This window comes from Gossypium raimondii, chromosome 1, assembly GCF_025698545.1.
Source record: "Gossypium raimondii isolate GPD5lz chromosome 1, ASM2569854v1, whole genome shotgun sequence".
NCBI classification, from domain to species: domain Eukaryota; kingdom Viridiplantae; phylum Streptophyta; class Magnoliopsida; order Malvales; family Malvaceae; genus Gossypium; species Gossypium raimondii.
Window position 1 is genome coordinate 19,640,040 of NC_068565.1, and position 15,993 is coordinate 19,656,032.

Consider the following 15,993-nt stretch of genomic DNA (forward strand, 5'->3'; position numbering starts at 1 on the left):
TATTGCTTACACCATTTCTTCTATAAGAAACTAGACTCAATAATATTTAATTCCTTATTTTTTTAATTATCTAATTCGATTTTCACAATTTATGGCGATTTTTCAAAGTTAGCCTACTGCTGCTGTCCAAACAGCAAGCAATTTTGGCTTTCATTGAATCCTTTTTTTTGCATTTGAATTTTTGGTTTTGTTTGATGCTAAAACAGTCACCGAGCACTCCAAAGCCTATAATCAATGCACTCAACATCATTTAACAGATATACAAGCGAATTGGCAACCAAGAACGAACAAAAACTCAACTTACCACCAACGATAACCCTTTGTTTAACTATTGTTAAGATGAGAACATTGAATTCACCAGTTCGAGCCTCCCCCTACGCCCAAATCGCAGAGAAAAAACATTACCACTTCAGCCGTTAAGAGATTCATGACTGAAATGAAGAGAAACACTTATCGAAACTAAGCGAGCACTAATCGCATGCGAAAATGAAGGAAAATAAATGGATTAGGGAAAAATCAAGAAGAAGAAAAATAAGAGAAAGATGGAAAAACTCAGAGAATTTCGGCAAGAGGAGAGGGAGAAGAATAGACGGCAAAATTCTTTTTGGAAAAGAGAGTTAAAATTCGGTTATGGGAATAAAATAAAATAAAATCTCAATAACCCCAAAATCCCTTAATCTTCTCCCCTAATTCCCACTACACATCCACTACTCAGAATCCCCCTATTACACAACTCTATCCCGAAATCTGAGCACAAAACTACCCTTGCCTGCATAAGGATTCAAACACAAGACCTCCACCATAATAACACATCATTTAACCACCAGACCAGCAAGCTCATTCTGATGTAATTTACCCAACAATCAAATAAAAGCCTACTAAACAAGAGTAAGGCCTAATTCATTCAAAATACCAAACTTTTCCCAAGCGAAAGCTTGAACTTAGGACCTCCCAAACACTCCCAGAACACATAACCACTAAATCTGATAGATATTTATGTCATATTTTCACAATAACAAAATTAGAAATTTTGGGACGTTACAAATTCTTCCATAAAGAAATCACTCTTTGTGGTTATACACCACTTCTATTACCCTTACTAGGTACAAATTCTTTTTTATGGAGAAGTTTATCGTTGTATTCAAAGTGTTACTCTCTCATGTACAAAGCAAGTCATGTAGTGTGCGATAGAAATAACGAAGAGTAAATGGTATATAAAAATCCATTGTCGTAGCCACAAATTATAGGTTAGTATTTCTACAATTACTTATTCATATTTATAATTTTATAAATTACAAATTATTCTTAAAAGGGTGCATATGTGCTAGTTGCATGCACAAATTAATAAATTTTATCATAACACTCACTTGCAACATACTATTATAAATTTGAAGTCTATGAATATATCTTGTAGTGATATAAAGATAGATTTTTAACTTTATAAAAGAAACGTAACGCTACAAATTGTTTGGCTTTTGTAAATATAAAAATATTGATCATAGCTTCCGTGTTTGAAAAAAAAAACGCTTTAACATTAACAATATGTTTGGTTTAATGTAATAGCAATGCTATTACAGGACGGTTCAATATTAAACCGTAGAACATATGTTTAGTTCAACCAATGGTTAAAAGGTTGAATGAATCATTCTGGGATTATTTCAGAAAATTGTTGAATGACCATTCAGGAGAAGAGATGTTGAATTGGCTATTTGGAGAAAACATGAATAGATTAAAAAAATTTCTTCCCGGCATATCCTTCAAGAAATAATGAATTTACAAGCTAAATCCCTTTTCTTTCACCCTTCTGCTTCAACTCATTTTGTTGAACTAAATTCAAGAGGAAAAAAATTGCAGACATCAAGGTTGCTTTTTGGATGTAGAAAATGATTTGATAACTTTGATTTGGGTATTTGAAATTTTTTTAAATATTGGAAAATGTGTTTAAATCTTGGAAATTTTAAATATTGGAAAATATGTTTAAATCTTTGATAACTTTGATTTGGGTATTTGAAATTTTTTATATTATTATGAGAGAGAAGAAATGGATATGGATTTACTCATTAAATGATTATTTTATAACTTATATTAATATTTTATATATTATATTTTTTAATATAGATTAAACAAAGAATGATAGTAAAATCATTATAAAGTTATTAAATGAAACGGGTGAGGATAAAATAAATAAAATAATAATTTATATAATAATGTTTTAATTTTTATATAAATATTTTATATTATATCTTATTAATTAAATTAAAGAACAATATATTTTTAATCCAAGGATAAAATTGTCATTTTAGTATTAACGCTTTTTGTTTTTAATATTTTTACAAAAGTAAAAACATAATTTAATTTATTAAAAGGCATATTCGTCATTTGAGTTTTATTTCTATTACATATCTATTCATCTCAACCAAAAGCATGAATACTATTACAATACTCAATTCATTCCATCGAACTAAACAACTATTATGTCTATTCAATTCCATTACAGTTGTTATGATACTCACTATTACTAACCCATTACCCAAGTGCCCGATTGGGTCCTGACTCGTACTCTATGCGACTGGAACTTTGGGTTTGCATGTAAGGTGCTCGCACCCTTCTATGATGAAACCGTATGATGTGCGTTCGCATTATCATATAGGCGAACCCACATCGTATAGATACATGTTAACCCTAAAGTAGGGTACGTGTCGACATGCATGAGAACCTACCTACAATTTCACATCCATTAACAGTAACCATGTCATATAAATACATAACTTAACCTATTTGAAGAGGAGACACTCTAAAAACTACTCAACAATTTGGTACTGTGAGCATGGACAAATTTTCGATCTTTAGATCTTCAGATTGCTAAAAATCCAAAAGGACTCACCCCAACGAGAATTTCCCCACCAATTTTCCATCAAGTCAGGCAGGAGGCTTTTGAACTAGAATCAACCTAGTGAGGTTGACCTTTTTGTTGGTTGGTTTGCTGACCGACTAAAGAATTTGGGTAACTCAAGCCATGCAAGTGCTTCCAACTCTTTCGATTTCAATGCTCCTTCTGGTCAGGGACCATCATTTCCCTCTGATCAGGGAGCATCACCACAACAATTGTTTGGTTTGCAGGTGCAACTAAGGTTCATGAACGAATAGATGGCTCAACAAAGTGCTAGGTTTGAAAAGTAGCGAGTGTTCCAACAAGAATTGCTAAGACAGGACGAAGAATTGAGGAGGAAGATGCAATTTAGTAACTCCAATCTTCAAGATTGTGTCACAGTTACCTAAGAAGAGGATGTAGGGGTACATACAAAGCCATGGCAGAATGAAATGGATGCTTTGCGTAGAGATGTGTGAGCATTGCATCCTGATGTGCAAGATATAGACTGGTTTTTTTGTTCTAACAACACATTGTCTCTTGAAATAGCAACTGTGAGCCTACCAACTGAGTTTAAAGTTTCAAAAGAAATGTTCGACGGAAGAAGGGATCCTCGAGCACATCTTATGCAATATAATGAATATATGAATGTGCTAAGGACTTTTGATACAACAAAATGTAAAGTTTTTTGACGACTCTTAGAGGAAGTGCGAAATATTGATATTTTTCATTACCGCAGGGCTCTATTCAAAGCTTCTCGCAACTGGGCCAGATGTTTTTGGAAAGTTTTTAAGCCCATAGAACAATAATGAACACTCCTATAGGATTAATATCGGTGAAACAGAGGGATGAAGAATCTTTGTAAGATTATGTCAATTGATTCCATACAGTTACGTTTAATACAAAAAATTTGGAGGACCAATGGGCTATTGATGCCTTTATCATGGGAAACTAAAATGAGCACGTGCAATATCCATTTACTAAAATGGCCACAGATTTTGGTCAATTTGTATGATAGGATCATAAGTTGACTAAAGTAGAGGAAATTAATAGGGTAGCTCGCAATACTCTTTAAAGAAATCATAGACAATTTCGAGGTCGACAAGGGGTTTGTAGTCATCAGGGTCCTCCTTCTCAGAGTCTACATGTACAAGGTGGGGGACACTAAAGGAACTATTTACAGAATAAATCACCAAGGACATTTCAAAGACCTCAAGCTAAACACACAACAGTATGTTCCTCATGGAAAGTTTGAAACTTATACTCCCTTAAATGCAACACGTGCCTACATTCTTAAATAGGTTAAAAGTTTAGGCATTTTGTCAAGCCTTCCATCCATGTGATGCAATCAATTAATAACCAATTCAAGAGACAGGTGTAATTTTTACAATGACAGAGGACATAAGATCGAGGGTTGCTTTTCTTTGGAATATGCTATTGGGGAGGAAGTTAGAAATGGCGAGCTAAAAGATTTTGTGGCTCAAGATGCTACATCGTCATGTTAGAGTTCACGGGTGCTGACAAGTGTAAAAAAAGGTTAGAGGTAAAATACATGTTACAATTGGTACAAATGAAGAATGGATGACTTTCGAAACAAAAAGAAAGGCTCATATCAGAAGTGTAATGTCAATTAGTTCACCGAAGAGGCTACGTCAACAAGAAAACTGGAAGGTAGAGTTTAATGATAAGGATGAAGATTCAATTTGTGATGAAGAATGAAATGATTCAATGGTTGTGTTAGCAACTATAGCTGGATTTGAGGTGAAGAGAATTTTGGTTGATATTGGCAATGTTGTGGAGGTGTTGACTTAGGATGCATACTAGAAGATAAGACTGAAGAAGCAAGCTTTGAGAAGAGTGAGCCCGTTTTATGGTTTTGCGATCCATCTAGTTAAGGTAAATGCATGCATTACTCTACCTATTACCTTGAGGGATGGCGAGTACACCACCATGAAATATGTTCAGTTCTTTGTGGTAGACCATCTAATGGCTTATAAGGCCATTTTTGGGAGTCCCATCATAAGAATGGCTAAGATGATGATTACAAATTTTTGTATAAAGATTAAGTTTCCCACTAGAATAGGGATAGGTTTTATGAAGTCTAACCAGCGAATAGCTAAACAGTGTCATATGTTGCCAGTCAAGCAAACACGTGAACAGGTACCGTAAGGTCAGAGTTCACAACAGACAAAAGTGCTTAGTTAAGTTTTAGATTTTGATAACTTAGATTTCAGGAGTTTGGAAAGAGTTCGTAAACCAGAAGTAGCAAAGGTTGCAGAAACTCTGCAATTGTTCTATGATAACACGGATAATTTAGTAAGGATTTCATCAGCGTTGGTAGAAGAGGAAAAAGAGGACTTGGTTCAATTTTTGAGAGAGAATGTAGAGGTTTTTGCATGGTCAACTATAAACATGCCTGGTGTAAATCCTAAAATGATTGTTCATCAGCTAAACATGTCTCTTGAGATCAACCAGTTAAATAGAAAAGAAGAAGGTTTGCTCCACAGGTTGTGGAGGTCATTAGGCAGGAAGTAGGAAAGCTGTTTTCAACGGGATTCATCAGGGAGGTGGTGTACCCAAAATAGGTATCAAATGTTGTGATGGTGAAGAAAACTAATGGAAAGTGGAGAATGTGCGTTGATTACACCAGGCTTAACAAAACGTGCCTGAAGGATAGTTTTCCTTTACCCTCGATCGATAGGTTGGTAGATGCATTATCGAGCCATAAATTCATGAATTTTATGGATCAATTCTCAAGTTATAACCAAATTTCCATAGCTCTAGAAGATCAGAATAAAACAGCCTTTGTCACGAAAGAAGGCTTGTTTGCTATCGTGTTATGCTCTTCGGGTTGAGGAACGCAGGTGCAACCTACCAGAGATTGGTTAATAATATTTTCAAAGAACAAACCAGTCGTTTTTTTTAAGTTTATCCTGATGACTTGTTGGTAAAGAGCTCTACTTTGAGGACGCATATTCCTAATTCGTATATGTACAAACTGGGTATTAAAACAAAAAAATATCCATAATAATTGAATCATTCCATAAAATCCAAATCCCTCCTGGAAAACAATTAGCTTCAACCGAAAAAATCTATCAATACCAATCTGAGAAATAATTTTATTTGCACGATCACCACTATTCCTCGTCTCAAAGAGACAGATAATATCCGGACAGACTTCTTTCCTATATTTAGAAACAAAATTATGAAAGCGAGGATGTCTCGCGCCTTAACAGTTCCAAAAAAATAGCTTTGTATTCATCAACATAAAATTGGTAAAAACTACAACACAGAATCAAGAGCTAAATTCGACTCTACTAGAATTCATACCTCCACCCGGCTCGATTACCATAGATGTATTGACGAACGAACTGGTACCAACAGGACCTCTGTCTAACCCATCCACAATTTCTGTCATGGCTACCTCAATGTCCATTGTCTCTGACTATAGAGCGGCCATGGATTCTTTGTATATTCTTCCTTCATTCAACTAATTCCACAGAATTTGCAGAGCTTGATTCCGGCATGTCTCTTGCAACGAAACCAGCACTAAAATAGAACAAGCTATTTTCCTTACCCACCATCTTGCCTAACAATTCTTTACCTGATAAAACCCCAGCGTGATCACTACCACCAAACCAAACAGCATGGTGATTGTTAACGTTAAGATGCTCTAATAATTTGACAGTTTGGAAACCCCCCGTCAATCACTTTACTCATTTGGTCTCGAATTGTGGTAGAACCATTGTCAAATTGATGCCTATTTAGGCTAGACGATCCTCCATGCAAACTAATTGACTTCAAGACTTTCGACCCAACTAATCCTTTTCCCTTCCCATTTTGCCCCAAATTTCTTTAATTCCATGAACACCCATAGTCACCAAATTAGTCCCATAGTTCTTGGCATTTAAAACCCCAATAGGAGCAATTAATTTTTCCTTCACCATATCTTCCCCTTATCCCTAGATTATGCCTGGACCAATTAACTTTCCTTGTCAAGAGCAGAAAATCGAGACCCTCCTTGATTGCATCTTGATCATCGCTCTTAGCATCACCAGAGCTTCGACCTTTCCTTCGACGATGCTTCTCAACCAACATCCACAAGCCAAAGGCCTCTTCTTCCACACATTTCTAAATATCTGATGAAACCCCAATGGTTCTCGACGAAACATTCTTCTTAATCAATGGTTGGTTTTTCGTGCTTGCACAAGTGTCATAACTATGGCTGAACAACCCACATTGAAAACAGATGTTCGGTAACGACTCATACTCGACCTGCTATAATTGACCATTGATTCTCACCTTCACAATCAATAGCTTCTATAGATCGATACATGTCGCTAATCTAGCAAATCGACACCTCTTTGCAAGGTTTGTATTGATATCTAACTTGATAATCAATTCGATAGTCTGCCCAATAGCCCAAATAAAGACCTCTGAATAGAGCCCTTCAAGTAAGCCTGGTAAGCATATCCAAACCACTTGAACATTTACGTCAGTACATGTGGTGGAGAAGTTCGGCGACCAGGGTCTCACCGTCAGATAATTGCCATAAACAACCCAGGGACCTCCTGCCAACACATTATTGTAGTCATCAATATCATGAAATCGAACCAGGAAAAACTCATTTTCTAAATCCATAAGTTGGTTTTTCCATTCAATAAATTGGTGAACCCGATCCGAAAATGTGATCAACAGAATTTCATCCACCACCTCTGTAATCACGTCCCCATCTTTCAAGTCAAATCCCTTTTCCATGTTGTTCTCTTTCCTTGAATCAAGTTTACTACCCATTAGCGACTCCTTATACGAGATTGGGTTTTTGCTCGGAGAACAAACCTGTCTTCCATCATCATCTACTGTCGGATCATCCCCTTATCAAGGAGCCTCCGATTTCCACCTCACTTTCTTAGTTGCTCTTCCAACGTCGGCACTAGGCCTCCCACCAGAAACATTTGCCATTTCTAACATATATTAATTAATTTAAGTTCTATTAGCAATAATAAGTTAACATAAGTATTAGCAACACAATTTAATAATAAACTAGTATTTTATCCCCGCTTATGCGAGGCCTTTCAAATATATTTTTGTAATTTATTCTATATTAAATTTTATGAAGTAATAATTTTTTGTTAATAAAAAAATTAAATTTATGATATTTAAGATTAGGTATATAGATTTCAAGTTGGTTTGTAAGTCAACACGAATCATTTTAAAACTAAAAGAAAATAACTTTTTCATTACCAAATCTTTTATGTACATTTAAAATTAGGCAAAACAAAATTTTGCAAAGGATCAAGACGGATTGTAAATCAAGTTGCGAATAAATGTACAATTATTTAAAATAAAAATAATAAATATTGAGTGATAAAATATTTTCTAAATTAAATCAATAAACAATTTTTTAAAATTGTGTTTACTTCACTAAAAATAAGTTTTAGAAAATAGATTAATTTTCTAGAAAAACTAATATTTTCTTATGGTAAAATATTTTTCTTATTTAAAAATTTTCTTTAAATTGTTTTTAAATTTATTTTGAGTGAAACAAATAAAAGTATTTTCCTTTCGCAATTGAAATTTATTTTAAGATAATATAATAAATAATATCATATAGAATCAATGATAATTAATATTTAATTATAGCTTAATTTGAAGTATATTATATATGTCAATTGAGCATTTGCTTAGTTCATATTGTTACTATTGTAACAATCAATAGGACATGGGTTTAAATTCTATTAAACGCATTTTTCTCTAATTTAAATATTGTAGAAGGGTTATAAGTAAAAATAAATATTGTATGAATATAAAATTAACTTGAAACTGACTTTGCAAAATGTCATGGATATCCAACCAACTAAATAAGGAAGAGATGCCCTAAGCTAACCACTTCTACATAAAGCAATGTATTCTGTTTATATATAGATTATTAAAAGTAATTATTGTTTAAAAAATTAAGGTTTAAATGTGCGAAAAGCCCTCAATTAAAAAAAAACAATTAAGCTTCTGCTTTTTTTTCACTTATTTGGGTAATTGAACTTTCAAAATATATCAAAAAGGCCCTCAAACCTTTTCAAAAAAAAAAAGCAAGTCTCTACTTTTTTTTGCACTCAAATGGGTACTTGAACTTTCAAAATGCATCAAAAAGACCTTAACCTTTTTCAAAAATACAATTAAGCCCCTTTTTTATTAAAAATAATAAAAAATTAAAATCAATAAAAGCTATAAATATTATTAAATTTTAATAAAAAAGTTCAAATATTAAAATTAGAAAAAATTTGTAAAATTTTATAAAAATCGTAAAAAATTATAAATATAGAAATATAAAAATTTTAAAATTTTATAAAGTCGTAAGAAAATTATACAAAATGTTACGAAATATAAATTTTGTAAAAAAATTATAAAATTATCGTACCAAAAGAAGCATTTTATAATTTTTCTATAACTTTTCTTTATTTTTATTTTTATCATTTTTGCCATATGTCACGTTGTGTTGCTACGCATGATGACTTTAATTGAAAAAAAACTAAGGGTCGTTAATTTGTTTATGATTTTTATAAAGTTTTACAATTTTTATTTTTTATGATTTTTATAAAAAATTCTAATGTTTAATAAATTTTATATTTTTATTAAACTTTAATAATTTTTCTAAAATTTATTTTTATATTTTTTCTAATTTTAATAAGAGCAATGGCTTAATTGCTTTTTGAAATATTTTGAGTGTCTTTTGATGCATTTTAAAATTCAAGTACTCAATTGAGTGAAAAAAAAAAGAAGGGGCTTAATTGCTTTTCTTGAAGAAGTTTAAGGGTCTTTTTAATACATTTTGAAAGTTCAAGTGTTCAATTGAGTGCGAAAAAAAAAAGAAAGAGCTTAATTGTTTTTTTTTTTAAAGTTTGAAAGTTTTTTTCACCCTTAAGCCAAAAACTAATTATTGCTTAATATGTTATGAGTTATGTAACAAAATATAATCAAATAAGATTATCTCTAGGCGTAATGGGAGAGGGGCAAGCAGTGCCTGAGCCTTACCCCGTAAAGAATATATAACTTAATCTTGTCCCCTTAAAATTTTATTTATTTAAACTCGTCATGATAAAATAATTTTTTTGTTAGAATAATATTGTTAAAAAAAATGATTGTAATACCCAAAATTAGGATTAGAAGAATTAAGACTTGTTGGTTAGGATTAATGGTTTGGAAGGACCTCTAAGTGAGTTTCTTCGTTTTAATGAGCTTAGTAATTTGGTGGTTAAGTATTAGTTATCTTTAGGTATTGTGTTCAAGTCCTCTTGTGTGATAAGTGGGAATTATTTTTATTTTAATTTCTTTAAAAACAAATCTCATTGGTTTGTTAAAGATTATTTAAATTATTTATTTTTATTTTTCTAATTTAGAGAAAGGTTAGGAAATCCCAAAATTTTGCTCACGTTCCTCCATTTTCTCATCCTCTCTCTCACGTCAGTCACTCTCTCTCTTTTCCAATTCTAAATTTGTGTTTCCTTTTTGCCATTAATTTTTCTTCTTGATTCTTAATTTTGTTGTTTTTTCTTTGGTTGCTACTGCTCACTTGCTGCAAGGGTTTCACTATTTTTGAGTCATTCCTTTTGTTACAAGAATTTTTGCCGATTTCCGCTTCTCAAGACTTTGTTTGTGTTCTTGTTTCGTTCAATCAGGATCTTTAGGGGTAAGTAATGTTGTTTAGGTTTCTATCAATTGTGTTTGGAATATTCTATTATGTTGCAAATGAAAACTTTCTTGGTTTTTTAGTACTTGTGTAAATTGAGTTTTCAGTTCGGTTTGGTGGTGACGAATCAGTCGATTCTTGGTGCTGGGAATAGCATATTTCAGGTGTGTTTCTCAAACATTAGTAATTAGGGATGAGTTTTGTGGTCCTGTTCAATTTTTGCAGTTTTCACTCTTTATTCGCAAATTGACTCGTTTGGGTCCCCGAGAAATCCGTTGCTCGTTTAAACCTCTGTAGGAGTGTGGGACTTCGTTAAGTTATATCATATGTGTGTTGCACTTAAGTCATATCAAGCTACCATGCCGTGTTTGTATACTAATTTTACACTAAATATGTCGATGTTGTTTGTCATTTTGTGCTGGAATGGGCTGTTGTTCGCATGTTGATTTTTCGTGAAAATACCCTACCGTTGTAATAAACATTTTGCTGCTATTTTTGTTGAGTAAATGTCGCATATGTGTGCACATTTTGTTGTTGTTCTTGTTGAGTAAAATGCCGCATATGTGCGCACATCTGCTGCTGCTTTTTGATGAGTTTAATGATGCATATATGAGCCTAGTTGTTGTTGTTTTTAGTACGTAAAATGCCACATATGTGGTTGGTTTTTGCTGTTGTTTTGGTGCGTAAACATTGTGCATATATGTGAAGTGGGCTACTGATTTCTTATTTGGGAACATGTGTGATTTAAGTATGTTGTTTTTGTGATAAGTTTGTTCGCTGAATTATAACTATAGCATGATATGTTACTATGTATGTATGACATTTCGTATCTGCATTTGGGTTTGGGTTTTGTTTGAAGAGAAGGAAGCTTGATTTGGCAGTATTATTGCGTTATTAAAATATGGCAGGGATATCGCAATCATATTAGCAGCTTGACTGCATAATAACTCGAGTGGAAAATGACCACAATAAGGTGTGTTCGGTTGGATGGGTCCACCATAACTCATATATTGATGTGTAGAGGTTGGAAAGGGTTAGTATACCCTATTTGGTGTGTGACAGATGGTTGAAAATGGTGTGTAGAGGCTAGATAGGTTGATATTGGGACTGGTACATGTGTGTATGAATTATATTTGTTCTGTTTTTGAGTAAGTACTTCACTTATGATTGTCTGATTATGAAATGAGCTAAGCAATTGCAAGTGTGAGAGCAACTTCACGTGATTACATTTTGCATATTCGTTATGTGATATGATAATGTGATACGTCAAACTGTTATGATTTCTGTTAATGTTATGATTAAGTTAATTTTAATTCCAAACATCTGTTCGACTCTGTTTTATTATTTGTGTTCGTTGTCTTGTTCTGTCACTGCCGTAGTTTACTCCTTTTTAGGTAATTCACCAGGTTAGGTCCTGGACTCAGCGAACTGGTGGTCTCGGAGTGGTATGAAATTTGGACCGGACTTTTGAAAGCTACATATTCTTTAATTGAAACTAAATTTGCGATTTCGTGCATGTTATGTTTATTTTCAGTTTAAGTTACCTTAGTGTTTAGAGCATGAGCATAAATTTTAAAACTGTTTTGCTTAAATAAACACTCAAATTTTTTAATGTTAAACTTGCGAATTATAGAAAAATGATGGTTTTCCGCTGCAAGAAATTTCGAGTAACAATTTGTTAAATCTGAAATGTTTGCAAATCGAATAAGGATTTGGTAATTCGGTTTTAAACTTATTTGAGTTACGATAAAATTAATGATTGGAAATGTGAGCTAGGTTAATTACGGGAATTTTTGTGATACATGAGCTAGGTAAATATTGTTTTGTTTTGGGCCAATGTGACCTCTGAAATCTGGTCAAAACTTCTGGGTTGGGTTGGGTTGGGTTTTGGGGTGTTACAATGACATAACATTGTAATTGAAAGTAGAGGGACCAAGTTATGTTAAAAATTAAAATATATGGATTAAATTCAAGTTCAAAATAGTATAGGGGTCAAAGCTAAATTTTAACCATTGCATTATAATGTAATTTAAAAAAAAAAAAGGCAAATGCAAAAGATATGTCATACCATTAATTTCAAATTAAATATAATCACATAACATTTTAATAAAAAAGTTATCAATATTAACTATTTGGACTAATTAATAATATTGTAAAAATATATAGACCAAATTATGTTAGAAATTAAAGTATAGAGATAGAGGAACTAAAAATGAAATTTGACATTTTTACTATGATGTAAAGAAAAAGGAGAATCATACATGTGTAAACAAAAGGAAGGCCCTAAATCTCGAATGTTAATAGTTGAGGGATCAAAATTGATATTTTACCATGATCTCATCATAGAAAAATAATGCAAATAGACACGTGTTATTGAAGTCCCTAAGGACCTTCCTTTTATATATAAAACTGGTATAGTCCACCTACACTTCGTGTAGGGTTGATTATATGTTTGTGCCAAATTATTGAGTGAAAGTTTAAAAATTAAAATATACTCTAAGGTCTATACACTTCATACATTTTGAATTTAGTCCTCTTCTTTTCGAATCTAATATTTACTTTCAAATTTTATTTAATCACAAAACATATTGATTGAAAAGTTAACAATATTAACTATTTGGACTAATTATAAACATTATAAAAATAGAGACCAATTTATGTTAGAAATTAAAGTATAAGGATTAAATCTCAAATTTAAACATAACAGAGGGACCAAAACTGATATTTTGTCATTTTTCTATAATGTAAAGAAAATGGAAAATAAGAAAATTTGAAGGTTAAAATATGCTCTAAGTTTCTATATAATTTGATTGTTTGGAATTTAGACCGCCTACTTTTATTTTTCAAGAAATTATCCCTTTACTTTTGGGATATGAAATTTTAGGACCAGTTGTTATTACCGTCGAAATCCTTCTATTAAATCTACTATTGTGACATTTTGAAAGTAAAAATATATATTAAGTCATGTAACAATAAAATAACATTGAAAATGCTTATGAGGACTTTTCTTAAAATACTCATTTGAGCTCGTCATGATAAAATATTTTTGTTGGAGCATAGTTCTTAAGGAAAACCGACGTAAACATTTTGATTGAAATAATTTACAATATTAACTCTTTAGACTAACTAATGAAATTACAAAAGTAAATGAAAAGTTATCTCAAAATTAATTAAATATCAAGTTTCAACACAGTATATGGGCCAAAACTAAAATTTGACCACTGCCTTATAACGTAAAAAAAACAAAAACAAATGGTAAACTCAAAAGAAATGAGAATCAACTGTCAGTTTATAAGACCCTTAGAACATTCAAATTATATATAATCAAATAACGTTGTAATAAAAAAGCTAACAATATTAACTATTTGAACTAATTAATTGATAGCATATCAAATTATATAGTGATTAAATATAAATTTAGGGGTTTGGACTTTTTTTTTTTATGTATAGTGTATAAATATAGATTAAAAAGTAACTTTTGAGCTTAGGTTGGCCTATTCTAATTTACAGCCACATCATTGAAGAAGCTTTGTAAATTCAAATTTAGGGAGAAAAAAAAAGTGTTGGGGGGTCCATAATTATAAATTAATAGCGTCACACATGATTGATTGATGAATAAAATTAGGATAGTCATGCTTCCAATAAAAATCCCCTTCACTCATGATAACACCATGTCTAGCAATTAAATTAGCCACATGGTTCCCTTCTCTTTCAATATGATGAAAATAACATTCTTCAAGTTCCCCCATCACCCTTTTCCCCTCTTCAACTATACATCTTATGTATGACCCATCATCAACATCCTCCATTAACAAAATGTTCAAAACCCAAAAACAATCGCTTTCTAAAATAATCCGGCGGTACCCCATTTCCTGCGCCACCTTCAAAGCCTTCACCGCCGCCCAAGCTTCATTAATGTTCCCTTCCGTTACATTATCTATTTTAATGGCCGCACCTCCCCAAACGAACCCTTCATTGTCTCTAATTATAACGCCTATACCTCCTTTCTTTCCATCACCATCAAAGGCTCCATCAAAGTTCACTTTATGTAAACCCATTGGTGGTGGAATCCACCGATTCTTTGTCGGGAACACGGTCGGTTTTGACATCATTGCTTGGTCTAAATCCGGGTTTTCTTTCTCGTTTCGATCCTTTTCCGGTATCAAGTTGCCATTCTTAGCGGACCATAACGCCAATAGGATGGTAAGTAGCCGTTCATAATCTTCGTTGCTTATCTCTGGTGATACAAACTCCAACCAATGGGGGCCATTTGAGAAAAGGTGGTGTAGAATGGATTGGCATAATCTCCATGCAAAAGCTGCGAGTTTGGTTGGCATAGTGATTGTGCACATCGTTTTCCATAACCTTACTTGAAGTCCTATGAAGAAGCCCAACTTATCACATTTATAATTGTCAATATACTTGAATTCATGTCAAGTTTCAAACAATCTTCTCTAGGGTTTTTATAAGGTTAAAATTTATACTTATATTAAGTTTCTAATTGAGTTGGTGTCATGAGTCAATTGGATACCAACTCGGTTCAGAAATTATTAAAATACCCTTCTTTTTTACAAAGCAACAAAGATTAATATAAGGGTATTTTTGTCTTTTCATGTTTTAGTAAAACAATTACTTTTATATTTATATTAGGCTTATTAAGTTTGTGCTACAAATCAACCGGACACCAACTCGATTTGAAAATCACTAATATCTATTTACTTTTACAAAGAAACGGATATTGCTATAAAAGTACTTTGCTTTTTCATTTTTTAAATAAAAGAATATTATAATAAAATTTGACAAAATGCTTAGAATTACCCATAAATAGGAGAATAATGCGTTTCAATGCACTTGAACTCACGTTCTCATGCATTGGCAACAATACCTATATCAATCGAGTTAAGACTCAATCATCTAAAAGCAGTATTAAGTAATCTCTTGAAAATTATGATTTTATTTTATTTTGTTTCATTTCATTTCATTTCATTTCTTTTGTCTATACACAAAAATGGAAGAAATAAATTGCATTGGAAAAAGCATAAAAAAAGAAAGAAAGAAAGAAGATTAAAGCTGGGGATTAATGAATAACAGACTTACCATCTTGAATAGCTTGAGAGCAATAAAGAGAGGAAAATCATACTTCAAAGCGCCCCATAATCCCATCACCACTGCTTCTTTCTTCTTATTGAAACCCATCTCTCTCAATATATATTGTCATCCATGTGAAGAAAAAAATAAGTTACATATATATTCACGTGAAAATGAAATAAACTATACATATTTTCTTTTGTCTTTTATGTCCAAATGAAATAAAATAAAGATTGTGCAGGAATTGTGGGAATCTTCAGAAATTAAATACTTGTATTGAACACCACTGCCAGCCAAATTCAAAAATTATAAATATATATATGTAGTACAGCCAAGCCTTTTATGTTTGTTG

The 15,993-nt window shown here is 32.2% G+C and overlaps 1 protein-coding gene and 1 long non-coding RNA gene across 4 annotated transcripts; one reads left to right on the top strand and one right to left on the bottom strand.

Annotated features, from left to right (window-relative positions):
* The first annotated feature begins 10,175 nt into the window (after positions 1-10,175).
* On the top strand, positions 10,176-11,875 carry LOC105785317 (uncharacterized). 3 transcript variants are annotated; one of them, XR_001130905.2, is made up of 3 exons: positions 10,190-10,553; positions 10,661-10,717; positions 11,462-11,875. It is a non-coding gene; the product is annotated as an uncharacterized LOC105785317 (long non-coding RNA). The 3 variants fall into 3 exon arrangements; XR_008196991.1 differs by having other exon boundaries at positions 10,176-10,553; positions 10,637-11,875; XR_008196985.1 differs by having other exon boundaries at positions 10,176-10,553; positions 10,661-11,875.
* Positions 11,876-14,024: 2,149 nt separating this feature from the next.
* LOC105787247 (uncharacterized) lies at positions 14,025-15,756 on the bottom strand. Its single transcript, XM_012613657.2, has 2 exons — positions 15,651-15,756; positions 14,025-14,931 (listed from the first exon to the last, which is right to left on the bottom strand). Exon 2 carries the CDS (start codon positions 14,903-14,905, stop codon positions 14,132-14,134), a length of 774 nt encoding a protein of 257 aa, XP_012469111.1. The 5' UTR covers positions 14,906-14,931; positions 15,651-15,756; the 3' UTR covers positions 14,025-14,131.
* Positions 15,757-15,993: the final 237 nt, after the last annotated feature.

What these genes read in the sequence shown, in the direction of transcription:
- LOC105787247 (XM_012613657.2), bottom strand. Translation starts at nt 14,905, where the DNA reads ATGTGCACAATCACTATGCCAACCAAACTCGCAGCTTTTGCATGGAGA.